Source organism: Cygnus olor, chromosome 3, assembly GCF_009769625.2.
Source record: "Cygnus olor isolate bCygOlo1 chromosome 3, bCygOlo1.pri.v2, whole genome shotgun sequence".
Taxonomy (NCBI): Eukaryota; Metazoa; Chordata; class Aves; order Anseriformes; family Anatidae; genus Cygnus; species Cygnus olor.
Window position 1 is genome coordinate 120,978,404 of NC_049171.1, and position 12,920 is coordinate 120,991,323.

Consider the following 12,920-nt stretch of genomic DNA (forward strand, 5'->3'; position numbering starts at 1 on the left):
CCAGCAGGTAGTGGTGTTTGAGCTCATCGGACCCGAAGTAGGTCAAGCGCATGCTCCTCCTCACCAACTGGAGGGATGTTGCCTGTGGCAGTGGTGTGCTCCAAGCTTGGCTTGGTGCCAGTCTGGGAAAGCAGGTGGTATGTAGTTACAGCTTGGCCACAGAAAGCCTCACACTTCTCCAGGCTTCACAGGATGGGAGGCACCGAGGGGTGCTTTTCACAGGCCGAGTCCAGCAGGTGGTTGCCTTGTGCCCGCCTGCCCAGGTGCAGGCGCTGTAGCTGTCTCCCTCTGCTTGTGACTCAGTGCTTTGTCGTGAATTCTGCGTTTCCTCTAGACTTTGGTGCTCTGTTGCAATTCAAGCAGTTACCTTTTCTTGCTTCCTGCAGTAAACGCAGCTCAATGTTAAACACCTCTAAAAGGTTTTAAAACGTATATCTGAATGTCTTTGCTTTAATATTTCCTGCTTCTGGCAGAAATAACAAAGGGAAATTACCAAAATACTTCAAGAAATTTTAGTTTTGGGAGATAGTCAGGGTGGGGAATTTGAGATGAATGTGAATGTTCTGAAAGGTTGTCCAGACCTAAGCCAATCTTACAAATATATTTCTCTGACATCTCTACAAGCAAAACAAGACATGAACACATTAGCATATAATCATTCTCTTATAAGAGACCTGGTAATATTCTTCAGCATTAAGTGCCGTGCCAAAGGAAATGACCTTGGTTTTTAATCCTTTTCAGTAATGTGGAAAGTATGCCATGGGAGCAAGCAGGAAGAGCCTCTCTAGTGGAAAAGAAGGTTGAGGAAATTTTTTGGAAAGGGTGCAAAGAGAGAGCACTAGCAGCAAACACAGTCCCTTTGATAGCGTGCCACGTCCAACAAAGCTTAAGGGTAGGATTTTCTGAGGATGTGGGTGTTTGCCTAAGTGTATGCTCCTGTTGGAAAGAGTGGTGCAGCCTGTTTGTTTCAGTGGGAGTGGTCAGGCCAGCTCTGGAGTAGTGTTTGGGTGTTCTCCTTCGAACATTTGACTGCAGCACAGATAAGCAGGTAGAGATCTGTGAGTGGGACAGTAGATCTATTCAAAATCTAAGGGGTCATAAAACCTCTCCTCAGAGTGCCATGCTGAAATGTGTTCAAAGTAGTTCCTCCTTATCCTTTAATGTCTTAAAAGGCTGCCAATGGGCAGGATCTTGAATAAAAGGAAAAAATAAGTCTGTAGGCAAAAAGTTGTTTGGGGGCAGGAGCAATGGCTAGCTGAAACCAGATGTGTAAAGATCAGTTTATAAATTTGGCAATGACTGTTTCCTTTTCAGGTTAGTCAGACTTAAGCCCTGGTGTGTGGACTGACTCTCAGCCCCTGCGTATCTGAGCCTGTCTGGATAGTAATTTCTTAAGCAGTTGCTGATATTTAATGGCTTAAAGCATATTGAGGTGAAGGACTCCTTGGAAAGATGTCTGTGATCTTAACAGCATTGTTACGTTAGCCAGGATGAGGTGCGTTGATACTTCGCGATGCAAATACAGGCATTGGAAACGATCAGCCAGGGGAACCGAGAGCAGCCGTGACCTATGATGAATGAGCCAGTCGGCAATGTTGGAAGCAGAAGGGTAACCTTTGCATGGAATGTGTGGGGAGCTGGGGGTCGGCCTCTTCTCGCAGATAACTAGTGATAGTACTAGAGGGAATGGCCTCAAGTTGTGCCAGGGGAGGTTTAGGTTGGAAATTCTGAGACATTTCTTCTCAGAAAGAGCAGTCAGGTATTGGAACGGGTTGCCTAGGGAGGTGGTGAATTCACTGTCCCTGGGGATGTTCAAGGAAAGGTTGGACGTGGTACTTAGGGACGTGGTTTAGTGGGTGACATTGGTGGTAGGGTGATGGTTGGACCAGATGATCTTGGAGGTCTTTTCTAGCCTTTATGATTCTATGAAGTATGTGGATCCCCTGGCTGGGTCTCAGCTCATTTTTCCTCAGCTGATTTCCCATGCTGTCCGCCTCCCAGAATGCTGCTGGAGCCCAGAGCTCACCAAGCAGAGCAGGCACATCTGGTGTTTGCCTCTTGTCCCTGTTGCGAGCCATAGGATGGTGACCCTAACTGGATGCCTGTGGAAGAGTAAGAATAGGATTTACTCTCCCAGGCTCCAGCTGATCTCCATATGAGTAATGTCCAGAGTCAGAAAACATTGAAAGGTTTAGTGATCTTCAGTCCTATCTTCTCTCAGCCCACAGAAATTCAGATCTCAGATTAAAGCTGTAAGTGAAATAAGAGTCTAGGATGTTTTTTTTGAAAGATGGAACTATAGTGAAGTCCTTGACTTGGCTGCTTTTCGGTAATTTCTGTTTCATGTGTAAACTGTCTGAGTGACTGCCCTGCTACAGATCTTGAACAAAACAGAGCAAAAGGCAAGGCATCCCGGCAGAGGAAGCTTTATTTTGAAATGAAATTGCCCAATGCTGTGAACTGCCTGAGAGGAAGAATTATTGCTGTTGGGGTATACAGTGCCTTGTTCTATCTGTATCAAGAAATGAAACTTAAGAATGAGGGTGCATGAAACAGCAACTTAAGGTTAGAAACATAAAATGGTATGTCAGCAGGTGTGAAATAACGGAACCTTATTTTGCAGATTAAAATATTTGCACGTCATTTAATTCTGCTTGTTTCCTTTAACTACCTCATATATTCTCCTTTCTTCGAGGAGAGAGTTGTAACTTCCTTAGAACTATTTATTGAGGTATGCAACTTCATTGGAGTTGGAGATATTAATTTGAAGGTATTGCACTTTGAATTTTGCAAAATGCATTTTGGGATACAAGTTGGGGAGTGAGAAGCATTGTTCACTGGTGATCATCTCACTTTTTCAAAAAGGTAGTGGGACCATTGCATATTTCAGCTTCCTCTTTAGTTTTTTGGAGAGTTTTGTTTACTGCAAGTAGTCACGAGCCCTTCTGCCTACGTGTATAGTGTATATCTATCTTTCGTAATATACTTTTAGCTCATTGTGGGCAGAAATGCTGTTGCTCGCTGCCAGCGTACTGGTGACAAGCAGAATCTTTTCAGGGGAGTAGCTCACACAAACTCACATTCAGGTAGCAGACATAAAAGTAAAAACAGTGCTTGAAACAAAAGGAGGTTGATCAGGGAATGTTTATTTCCATTTTTTCCAACACTTCAACTGAAATAACAAAGTACAAAAATGTGACATTGTGTAAATACTGACTTGTCATTTTTGCTGTATGCACTATTTGTTTTTTACAAGCACAAATAATGTGCTTTTGCACCATCTGAAAAGAGAAATGACTGTAAACCCTTTCTGCAGTCAGAAGAATGACGGAAGTTACACTCCTTTTTGCATAATCCCCTCACTTTTTGCTTGTGGATACAGCTGTGCTAACACAATGCAACATTTGAGTCGAGAGGTCTGCAAAATCCTGGCACCAATGATAGCTTTCAGACTGAGGCTCTTATTTGATAGGTTTTCAAAGCGATACTGTGCTCAGTCGTATCTGTGTGTCCTTGGAAGTAGGCTTTCAGTTAACTCCTCAAAGGAAACACTTTCAAAAGGAAAAGTTTAATTTTGCCGAGAGCCAGCTAAGGTCAGAGTAATTAAACAAATCAGAGCTTTGTGGGTAATAAATGAACTCAGCTTTCTGTGGGGAAGTGCAAATGCATTAGGAGAACAGGAAGACAAAATGCATGAGAATGCTAAATTTGCTGAAAATTTGAGTTTGTGTGTATCTCTTACCATTTTGTTGGGTATGGGATTGTGTTTTAGAAGTATTTTTCCACAGTAAAAACCAAACAAATCTGTGTACTGTGTGATTATGTGGAAAAAAAACTATCAAAAAATAAAATATACCTGTCCTCCTTGTTCTTGCTTTCAGTTTAACTCAGAAAATAGGTTCACTGAAAGTATGTAACTTTTGTCTTGTTTTCTAGAATGTTTTAATATCATATATTTGTAAATTGCTGTTATAATTTGATTGCCATGGTAATTTGCCATAGGCTGTCAAGTATTTGTGTCGTAGGGTGTACTTAGCTTCTATGCATTTCTCGTGTGAGACTGGGATCATATTTCTGCTTCTCTACTGAACCCTGGTACTGGCAAAGTGGGCAGCATAGGGACTACATTGACAGCTGTAAATGAGTGTTACTCTTCTGACAGCAGCTGACCTTTGCCAGTTTATACTGAAGTAGGTATGGATTTATGTTTTCTCCATTGTTCCTTGGCTGCAAAGTGGTAAAACCTTTTTGGTTTGTTGAAAATAGTTTGAGTGCAACGCTCAATGGTTGCATGGCCTTTACAAACAGAATGGAAGAGGACAGCCAGTTTTCATTGGGATAACTTGTGTTTAAAATACAAAAAAAAAAAAAGGGGGGGGGGGATGGAATCCTGCTGATGAATTTAGGGAGGGTGTTTCAGCATCAATTTGGTCCTCAGGGTTTGCTATCATGGACTTGAATTGGAAAAGTTGGGTCATAATGACCTCCTTCTAAATATTTCAGTTGTTTCCTAGTAAAAATCATTTAAGTGGGGAAAAAAAAGTCTCTAATGTATTGCATGGGTTTTTATCTCCCCCTGCCATTGCTTATGTCCATGGGCTCGCAGCAGGCACTTCTTTCTCAGGCTGCATCTGTGTTGTGTGACAAAATTTGCATAGTGTGCTTCCAAGATGGTATATGTCTGGCAGTGATGCCTTCAGAGGCCACTTGGTAGTCTGAACGGGATGTGACCAGTCTGCTGCTGTCCACCTTGCTCCAAGGAGCAGCGGCGTGATGTGGGGAGGTATCTTGGTTTCCAAGTGAGGACCCATTGCTTGCTATTTTATGCCATGCTGCTAGACCAGATAGGACATTGGTTGAGGGAAAGTCTGCAGCTGGCTGTCAGCTTTTGACAGTGGTAGCGTCTTCCAATGGTGCGGAGAGGCTGTTCTCTTCATAGCAGCTTTTAGGATTAAAGTGATAATAAGAGAAGGAGCATGATGATGGTAACTATAAATGCAATCCAGTAGTTCTAAATACTGAAGGTGGTTGTTCCTCAGTACCATCTCTTCGGTTCTCCCATTGGACAGCACTCCTTGATACATGAGTTAGACTTAAATGCAAAATGAGTTTTAGTTTAACCAATTTTCCCATTCTGTCCTCTAATAGGTTTAAGTTCAATTAACTACCATAAAATGTCCTAATCAAATGCAATACGGAAAGACATAAAAGGTACAAACTAATACTGAGTGAAATATGAAAAACATAATTTGCTTTTTAAACATAAAATGACAAAAAATCCGAGCATTACATTTATTATGTAGTTGTTTAAATATGAGTAAGACAACACTAAGATTTCAAAATGGTGCCAAAATTATCATAAAAGCTGTGTTATGTTTTTAAGATACCTTGTTGATGAAAACTTACTTTTTAGGAACATAATAAAAATCTAAAGCAAGTTTGAAGGGGAAAAAAAGTGCTTTACATATATTCTTCTGCTTTCGTTATTGTGAATAAAATGACTTGGCCATCTGTTCTAGGGATGTTGTAAGTTCTGTACTTGTGTGTAGGATATGTCTGTGATGGATCAAGGGATCTGCTCTAACACCTCTAATCTCTGATCCAAGTGCTTCTGATACGTGTGTAAAACAGACACGAGCATGCACATAACGGGAGGAGTTCTTTCAGGAAGAAATTCGTGTTGGATGTTTTGCTGGCATGCCTCTTAAGAGTGGTGGGATAGAAGAGAAAAAGTTGATGGACAGGAGCTGTTTTGATTTGGGAAGGGCACAGGAAGGGCAACAATAGGGAATCAGGTGGAAAGAAACACAAGGAGAGCAAGAAGGTAACCAAAAGAACACTGAAGCACATGGACTGCAGTGTCCCAAGCAGCAACACTGCCTCCCTGAGTGCTGCCCCCGTCTCAGCATGCTTTGAACTGCCTACCACACCTTTGGCAATGCTCTGCCTCTCTGCAGCACGGCATCCTTGGGTTGGAGCCATCTCCCTCACCTGATGGCCAGGTGAGCAGCAGCTTTGGGAGCTTCTGACCTGATCAACCAGCGAGAGGAAGGCTGCAGATCTCTCCTCTTCATCAGTGGCATTACCACAGTACTCCCCCTATTACCAGAGTCTTCCCCCTTTATTCCCTCTGTCAGTGCTTGCAAGCAGGAATTCTCCTTCTCTGTGGGATCGTGTTGGGTTGCCCAGAGAATCAAACATGGTGGCTACCAAAGTCAGTGTGGTTACGTAGCCCTCATTCCTTAGGAAACTGAGCTGGGGGAGCAGGTGGGGAATGACAGGCAGTGACTTAAGTTCCCCAGACTCCTTTGTTTTCTGGCTCTGAGGGAGGAATACGGGTTGTCTGTATCTTTCTTGCAGCTTTTAGCTAAAGCAAATGGGATGTTTTGTCCTGGAAAAGCAGGATTAGAATGAGGGGGGAAAAAAACAAAACATGAACAAGGTTTCCAGAGGTATGTCTAGGCAGCAGATTAGCTGAAGGGAGGGAAGAAGGATTCTGAGAAGTACGGACAGAGTTTGGGTGGCTAAGTGTAATTGCATAAAATGCCAAATAAAATTTCATGAGAGGGAGCCAAGAAGGAGCTGTTTTGACAAGAAGTCAAAAGTCTCGGTTGCATTCAGGTGCCTGAATAGTGCTTCGGCATTCCCATGTAAATGAAAAGCCGGAGGAGAAGGACACAGAGGAAGGAAGATGAAAGGCAGCAATTATTTCCTTTAAATGTACAGCTTGCACGGGTGTCAGCATCCACGGAGAGGTGTTGTAGATAGAACCGCATTTCGGAGGAGTTACCCAAATATCCTGCTTGCTCCTCTGCTCTGTCCTGCCTTGTCATTGGCACACATGGGCTTTGTCCTGAGTTAGTGGTGCTGTGGGAAGACAGACAGTGCTCCTTGCCAAGCAGGCTTGTGCTGCTGTGGAGTAGCCACCTGAGCTCAGGGCCACCGGCAAGAGCCCAGCACCTGCTGCCCTGTCAGAGCAATGAGCTGACAAGACTACTAAGCAGGTGCAGCACTGGCAGCTTAAACACATGCAGAAAATGCTGCCTTCCAGGCAGCTCGGAGAAAAGTCACACATCATACGGCGACTTGGCTCCTGCAGCTTGATGGCATTTTCAGATGGGTTTCTGAGCACTCACCCAGGCAATGTCTAAGCAAATCTATTCTGACTCTGCCTTAGTCCTTAAAGCGCAGAAGGAGAAAACGCCCATCTCAGGCACATACAGAAGTAGACATGCTTTGCCATTTTTCTCCACCCAGCTTTGCAGTCACAGGAAGGAGATCCCTCCTTTCTGACGGACTCACGGTGCTCAGGCTCAACAAAGACAGCTTCCAGGCAGTGGTGTGTTGCCCGGGCTGACCTGCAGAAGTGCAAGAGGCAGGACCAAGTGGAAAAATGCGGCCTCCGGATGGTTTGTCCATCCGTAGTTGTTTCTGCGTCCACTTCGGACGTGCCCTCTGAGCCCTGGGGCAGGAGGGGGCTGTGGCCACCCTCATTGTGGGCAGCTGTCCACCTGCCTCCGGCCACCCATCCCACTGTTGGGTGTAGCATCTGTTTGCCTGGTGGGGGAACAAAGGGTTCTAATCGGAAGTACTGAAAGCCACCCAACCAGTATTTAGGTTACCTGAAGTAGTTCAAAAGCACTCTGTAGCCAGGAAGATGGTGGTGCGGAGGTGCGTGCTTGCGTGTTACCTTAAGGGGCTGTGTCCAAGCGTGTCCTTCAGAAGGAGCAAACAAACCGCCAGAGTCTGCTCACTGCAACAGAGTGCTTCTCCCGGGGTCTCTGGGTAACCTCTTGGGAAGCTTCCTCCTCCTATCAGTTTCATCAGTGCCTGCAGAAAAGCTGAAACTATTTTGAGAGAAAGGTTGTGATTATCTGACTAGTTGGGAGAGTTAGTGTTATGCAGTGTTATTCTGTGCTCTTATGGCTTCAGCACATTATGTTGTGTGGGTTTAGCCCAATGTACCTTCTGATTTGTGAGGCTGTTGTCTGGCAAAACTGTTGTAATTCAGTTTAGGCTTAGTTTGTTTGCAGTTTTCCCCCTTGTACTCTTGAGGGATGTGGCCAGGCAAATCTATTTATCTGGCTGCAATGCCAGCTCTTGCCGTGGATCCATTCACTGGCTCTAGAGAGCTGAGAAGGGCAGGGCCTTGAGCACAGCTGAGGCTCAGAGTTACAGTCATAGGGACAGTAACAGTATTACATAGATGTTAACGACTATGGAAGAGTGTAGAGCCTCAGAACCTCAGCAAGCAAAATCACCAGTGATCTCCTCCAAGGCTTTCTTCTGACTTAGAGGCACAGCATTCTCGGAAGAGAAAACTTTGAGTTTGCGTGCTTGCATTCTTCTGTAGGTTTGAGTGTGGAAACTTGAATCTGTTTTGAAATATCTGTAGAAGTCTTGGCATGGTCTTATTTTGGTAATGAGATTGCATGTAGACATCCTTGTGGTAAATTTAAAAAAAAAAAAAAAATCCTGTGAAGGAGACATTGTTCGCAAATGGGTTGATGAACGACTGAGAATAGAGGTGCCAAAACAGATACATGGTCTTGCTCATAACCCCTTAATGTAACTCATTTGAAATCCACACCCGCAGAGCTGATTTTAATCTTGTCATTAAGAGGATAGCATGAACTTAGAAAATCAAATTTTTGTTGTAATTCCTTCCTTTTGGGGTTTCATGGGTCTCACTCTACCTTCAGCCTTTCAGGTGCAAATTTCAGAATTGCAGAATTCATTAAAAGAAAGCATAATCATTGTATAATTAAAAACCTCTTGTATGCCAAGCTTCATGTTGTTTAGAATACCCAATATCAAACCGGAGAAGTCTATGAAATGTCTGGTATTCCCCAGAGTGGAACGACTGTTGTGTACCTGGCTTTCCTTGGCCCTGTTGCTTGTGACAGACAAGGACACAGTTTGTGTCTCAGCTGATTTAACAGCACCTGCAGTCCCACCCACTTTGCTGGACTTAAGTCTTCTGTAGGATTGGCTCTATCGAGTTATATAGACAGACTTTTAATAAAGCAACCCAGATGACAGTGCTTTAGAGCCTCATCAGGAATGTGTTTCTTTAAATACATTGATTTTAAAAGGAAGATCTGGATTTTTAAAATTTTTTTTAGCTGATTTTTGTTCTTTCTGGGTCATTCTCTAGCATTTGGCTTTCACAAGAATGCAGCGTTCTGGGTTTTTCTTCTGACCTTTAAAGTCTGCTAACTCTGCCTGGAAAACAGGTTGGCTCCCAACATTCCCAGCATGGCTGCTTGCTAAGGAGACAGTGGTAAAACATAAGCTTTTCTAGTGCTCTTGTGGTCTCACCTCTGGAAAGGAGGTGCACATTGTTAAACTTTCTGCTACATATTAAAACCAAGGGTAAATGTTTTTCTCTTGCTTCTGCCTCTCACCCTTTTCCAGTGTGTGTGCTTGTCAGGGCTTTCCAATTAAATCCTCTGTCTTCAAGCTCCTCCTTCCTGCTTGGTCCTGTTCACCTCTGTTGATGCCCTCTCATAATTAGCAGGAGGGGTGTAGGTTTGATTTTTTACGCCCAGAATTCTCTTGCCCAGCTGCTGCTATTTGCTCATGTTTCATCTGCAGCCATGCCACTGAACTTGTTTTTCACTGCTGCTCCCTGCCAGTTATTTTCATTGATGTTTGTATTGAATCAACAGCCCTACCTTCACCTGTAATGCCTTCTGTATGTAATACTTGCCCCCTGGGTAACTGGAACTTCCAACATAACTACTGCTGTGTTGTCAGTGGACAGGTGAGTAGGCTAGTTTGATGCTTGCTGTTAAAAATCCTAGAAGGACTTCTTAGCCATGGAATTTGGTTTCTGTTTAACTTGACATTTACTTACAAGTTACTGATGTGAATTGGTTGTGACTTGAGAGGAGCTGTGCTAGTCAGCTAGAGATCACCATTGTGATATTTCTCATTATGTGCATACGGGCTGCTTACACGTTGTAATACTCTTCCAGATATTAAACTGTTCATTCAGTTTAGCTTCTTCCTAACTGCATCTTCAGTTTCTGGTTTGGACATGACTCTCAGAAGAGTTAATTGCGTTTTAATAACTTCAAGCAGGATTTTTTTGGGGGGGGGATGGGGTATTTTTCTAGCTTACGATAATGTGTTTTTTCCCCTGTGGGTGATTTTCTTTTTCTCCCTCTCAGCCAGCCCCACTAATACTATGATATTTCAGAGTGGATTGTAGTGACATCTAACATTTTGTTATATTTGTACTTCAGGCTAAGGTCAAGCAAACAAACAAAGCAATTGTTACATTTTAGCATTCTTTTCTAATGAGCACATTAAACATCATCCTAGATCTACAGGATCAGCTGTGAAGAGATGGCAGAAAAGTGGAACTTCAAGTAGTACTGTCTTTTTGAAGCAATTTATTGAAAAAGAAGAGACTAAAAGGACATGTAATGGCATTGGTACGAAATAAATGGCACCATGTTGTTGACAGAAAGGGTTTTGGCAGAAGGCTTGTTGTTGCTGGTTCTGTGGCTTAGAAAGGAATTTCCTACAGACTGGACTAACCATTAAAAATGTCTCTGCTTTTAGGAGTTCAAGGCATTCAGTGGAGTCTTCCCAGGGACGATGTCGTCTTTGACGATGAAAGCTCATTGTTTGGACAAAAGAGGAAGTTTCTTTAAGGTAAATACGGTATTTCATTTATTCTGATAGGAAGAGATGCATTTGCTTGGAAGCACTAGGTTGCATATTTTCTAGGTTGCAGTGAAGTCTTTTTTTTCTTTGACAAAAGAAACAACACCAACGCCCCTTTCCTGAGAAAACTTGCCTTAGTTTACATTATTCTTCACTGTCTGTGTTTTGTAACTTAATAGACCAATACAAAACAAAAAGTGCATGGTTTTGAGTGAAACTAGTGTTGCAGAATGTGAAGTACAATCTGTGAAAGCCTTTTCTGTAAAATTAGAAGGATCCTTTGAGGATCTCTTCTTACAAGTATTAGTTGTAGTTGAATTACCACCCATTTATTTCATGTGTATGTTTTCCTGTACACTGAATAGAGTATTTGGTGTAAAACAGCTTGTGGCATTCTTTGCCAATGAACATAAGCTTTATTATATGTAGGCATAACATTGTTAGAGCTTTCATAAATTGGATTTGTGTAGTTTGAAGTTACAATATGGGTTTATGATTTCCATTATTGGATTCAAAATTAGTTTTATAGCCTGTTTTAAGAAAAAACTTGTGGAGCTCCTTGTGTGTGTAATCTGAACAATCACAAAAATACTACCTCCACATTCTCAATGTGTTTTTCAGTCATTTTTGCATTGTGTTTTGTTTTTTTAAAGCCTAAGTGCATCTTGTTTGAAACAAACAAGAAGCTGGTGCTTAGCTCACCACAGTGTTCTGAAAAATCCAACAACGTGCATCTTTGTCTTCAGGTGCCTATGTACTTTAGAGGAATCTAATCCTTTCTCTCAAGAGGAAGCCCAGCTTTTCCTTCATGATGCAGGCAATGAGAGTTAGTTGTTCTGTTCTGGCTTTGATATTGTATCAATAGAGAGAAAACAGAAATAATGGTATTTAGTGTTTGATGTTGTGGGTGCTGTTTTGAGATGTCATGTGGCTTACAACACACTTATTACAACATATTCCAGTGAGAAGTAAGTTTCAGGTGAGAGACCTTCTGTCTTCCCCCAATTCCTTTCCATCACAGAATAGAGCTAAAGCCTGGGAATGTGTGAAATGTGCCAGGAAGAAAAGGATGCAACATGTGCGCTCCTTTCTCAGTGTCCTTGGGAAGCACCTGGGAGTACAGGCATGGATAGAGCCCTCAGCTGAAGCAGCTTCTTTCCTTCAGATACTCCCTGGAACCTCACTGCAGCTGGAAAATAGGACAGTGAGGAAGGAAGGATGTACTTCAGGTTGGCTGCCTGCAGCCATTAGGTTCTGTTTGTCCTCTGTGATCCTCTATGCTTCTTGCATAGTTACAAATGAGTTGTGTCTCTGGGAACTTCTGTCAGGGATTAAGTGTGGTGACTTCTCTTGCTTTTTCCCAGTGCTCCCTGTGGATTTAACCTGTAATTGGCCCCACGTTTGCTCAGCTGTAGGAGTGTAGCTCAGGCATGAACAATCACAGTGCAAAAGTAAACACTGTCTCACTGTGGCCTTGTTCAGCCTCATGCTCTCTGTGAGGTTTTTTGAGGTCTTGGGGGATCATCAGTCAAGAGGGCTTTCTGTGCTGTGGTGAGCTAATTGTTTTATAGGAGAATGAGGGAACACATTTTAGTCCTTGTATGCAGCAAGGTGGAGAGACCTTGGAGAGCTGTCAGCTTTTAAGTCTGCATCTCCGCTACAAAAACCAGAGGTGGAGTAGGAGTTACCAGTGTGGTTTTCAATGCACCACTGAATCCCATTTGTTTTATTTATGTATAATGCAGGAGGTGTGGAGGCAGTGCTGGAGTTAATTGCAGAGATGGCTGCAGTTAAGATTTTCTTCCAGAGAAAAGGATTAGGTGATCTGAAGTGTAGTTAACAAAACCTTCATGTACGCTGTGTGGGTGCAGCTGCAAACACCATATGCTCTGAGAGAGTAGGACAGGGAAAATGTTGTCCAAACAATACCACTGTACTGAAAGCATGTTCACCCATCAATCCATGGTGTCCTGCTGCTGGCTAGGAAGATATGCGTGTTTTTTCTGATGTGAGGAAAGAGTAAGATGTCGCATAGACCAGCTTGGGGCCAGGGTTAAATACAGCAAAACTGAACTTGTCTGTTCTGCAATAGAATTTTGCTGTTTGCATAATGCCAGGGTCACAGTTGCTGCCTTACTGAGCAAAGGTTTGCTCTTAGCTTTTTGATAGAGCAAAAATCAGCAGGTGCTTCTGAGCACTGAATTAACCTATCTCAGTTATTTCCTGTAGAATATCTGTGCTTG

The 12,920-nt window shown here is 42.9% G+C and overlaps 1 protein-coding gene across 12 annotated transcripts in view; it reads left to right on the top strand.

Annotated features, from left to right (window-relative positions):
- The window catches only part of LOC121067368 (sodium/potassium/calcium exchanger 3-like), a 278,371-nt gene that overhangs the window by 220,966 nt on the left and 44,485 nt on the right, over positions 1–12,920 (top strand). For 8 of the 12 annotated variants that reach the window (XM_040551767.1, XM_040551770.1, XM_040551768.1 and 5 more), the window contains one exon: positions 10,573–10,665. The exons of 1 other annotated variant lie outside the window; for it this stretch is intronic. In XM_040551767.1, coding sequence (XP_040407701.1) covers positions 10,573–10,665 — 93 coding nt within the window. Of the gene's footprint in view, positions 1–10,329; positions 10,443–10,572; positions 10,666–12,920 lie in introns of all 12 variants that reach the window. 3 more of the 12 variants (XM_040551773.1, XM_040551774.1, XM_040551772.1) reach the window with 1 other exon arrangement.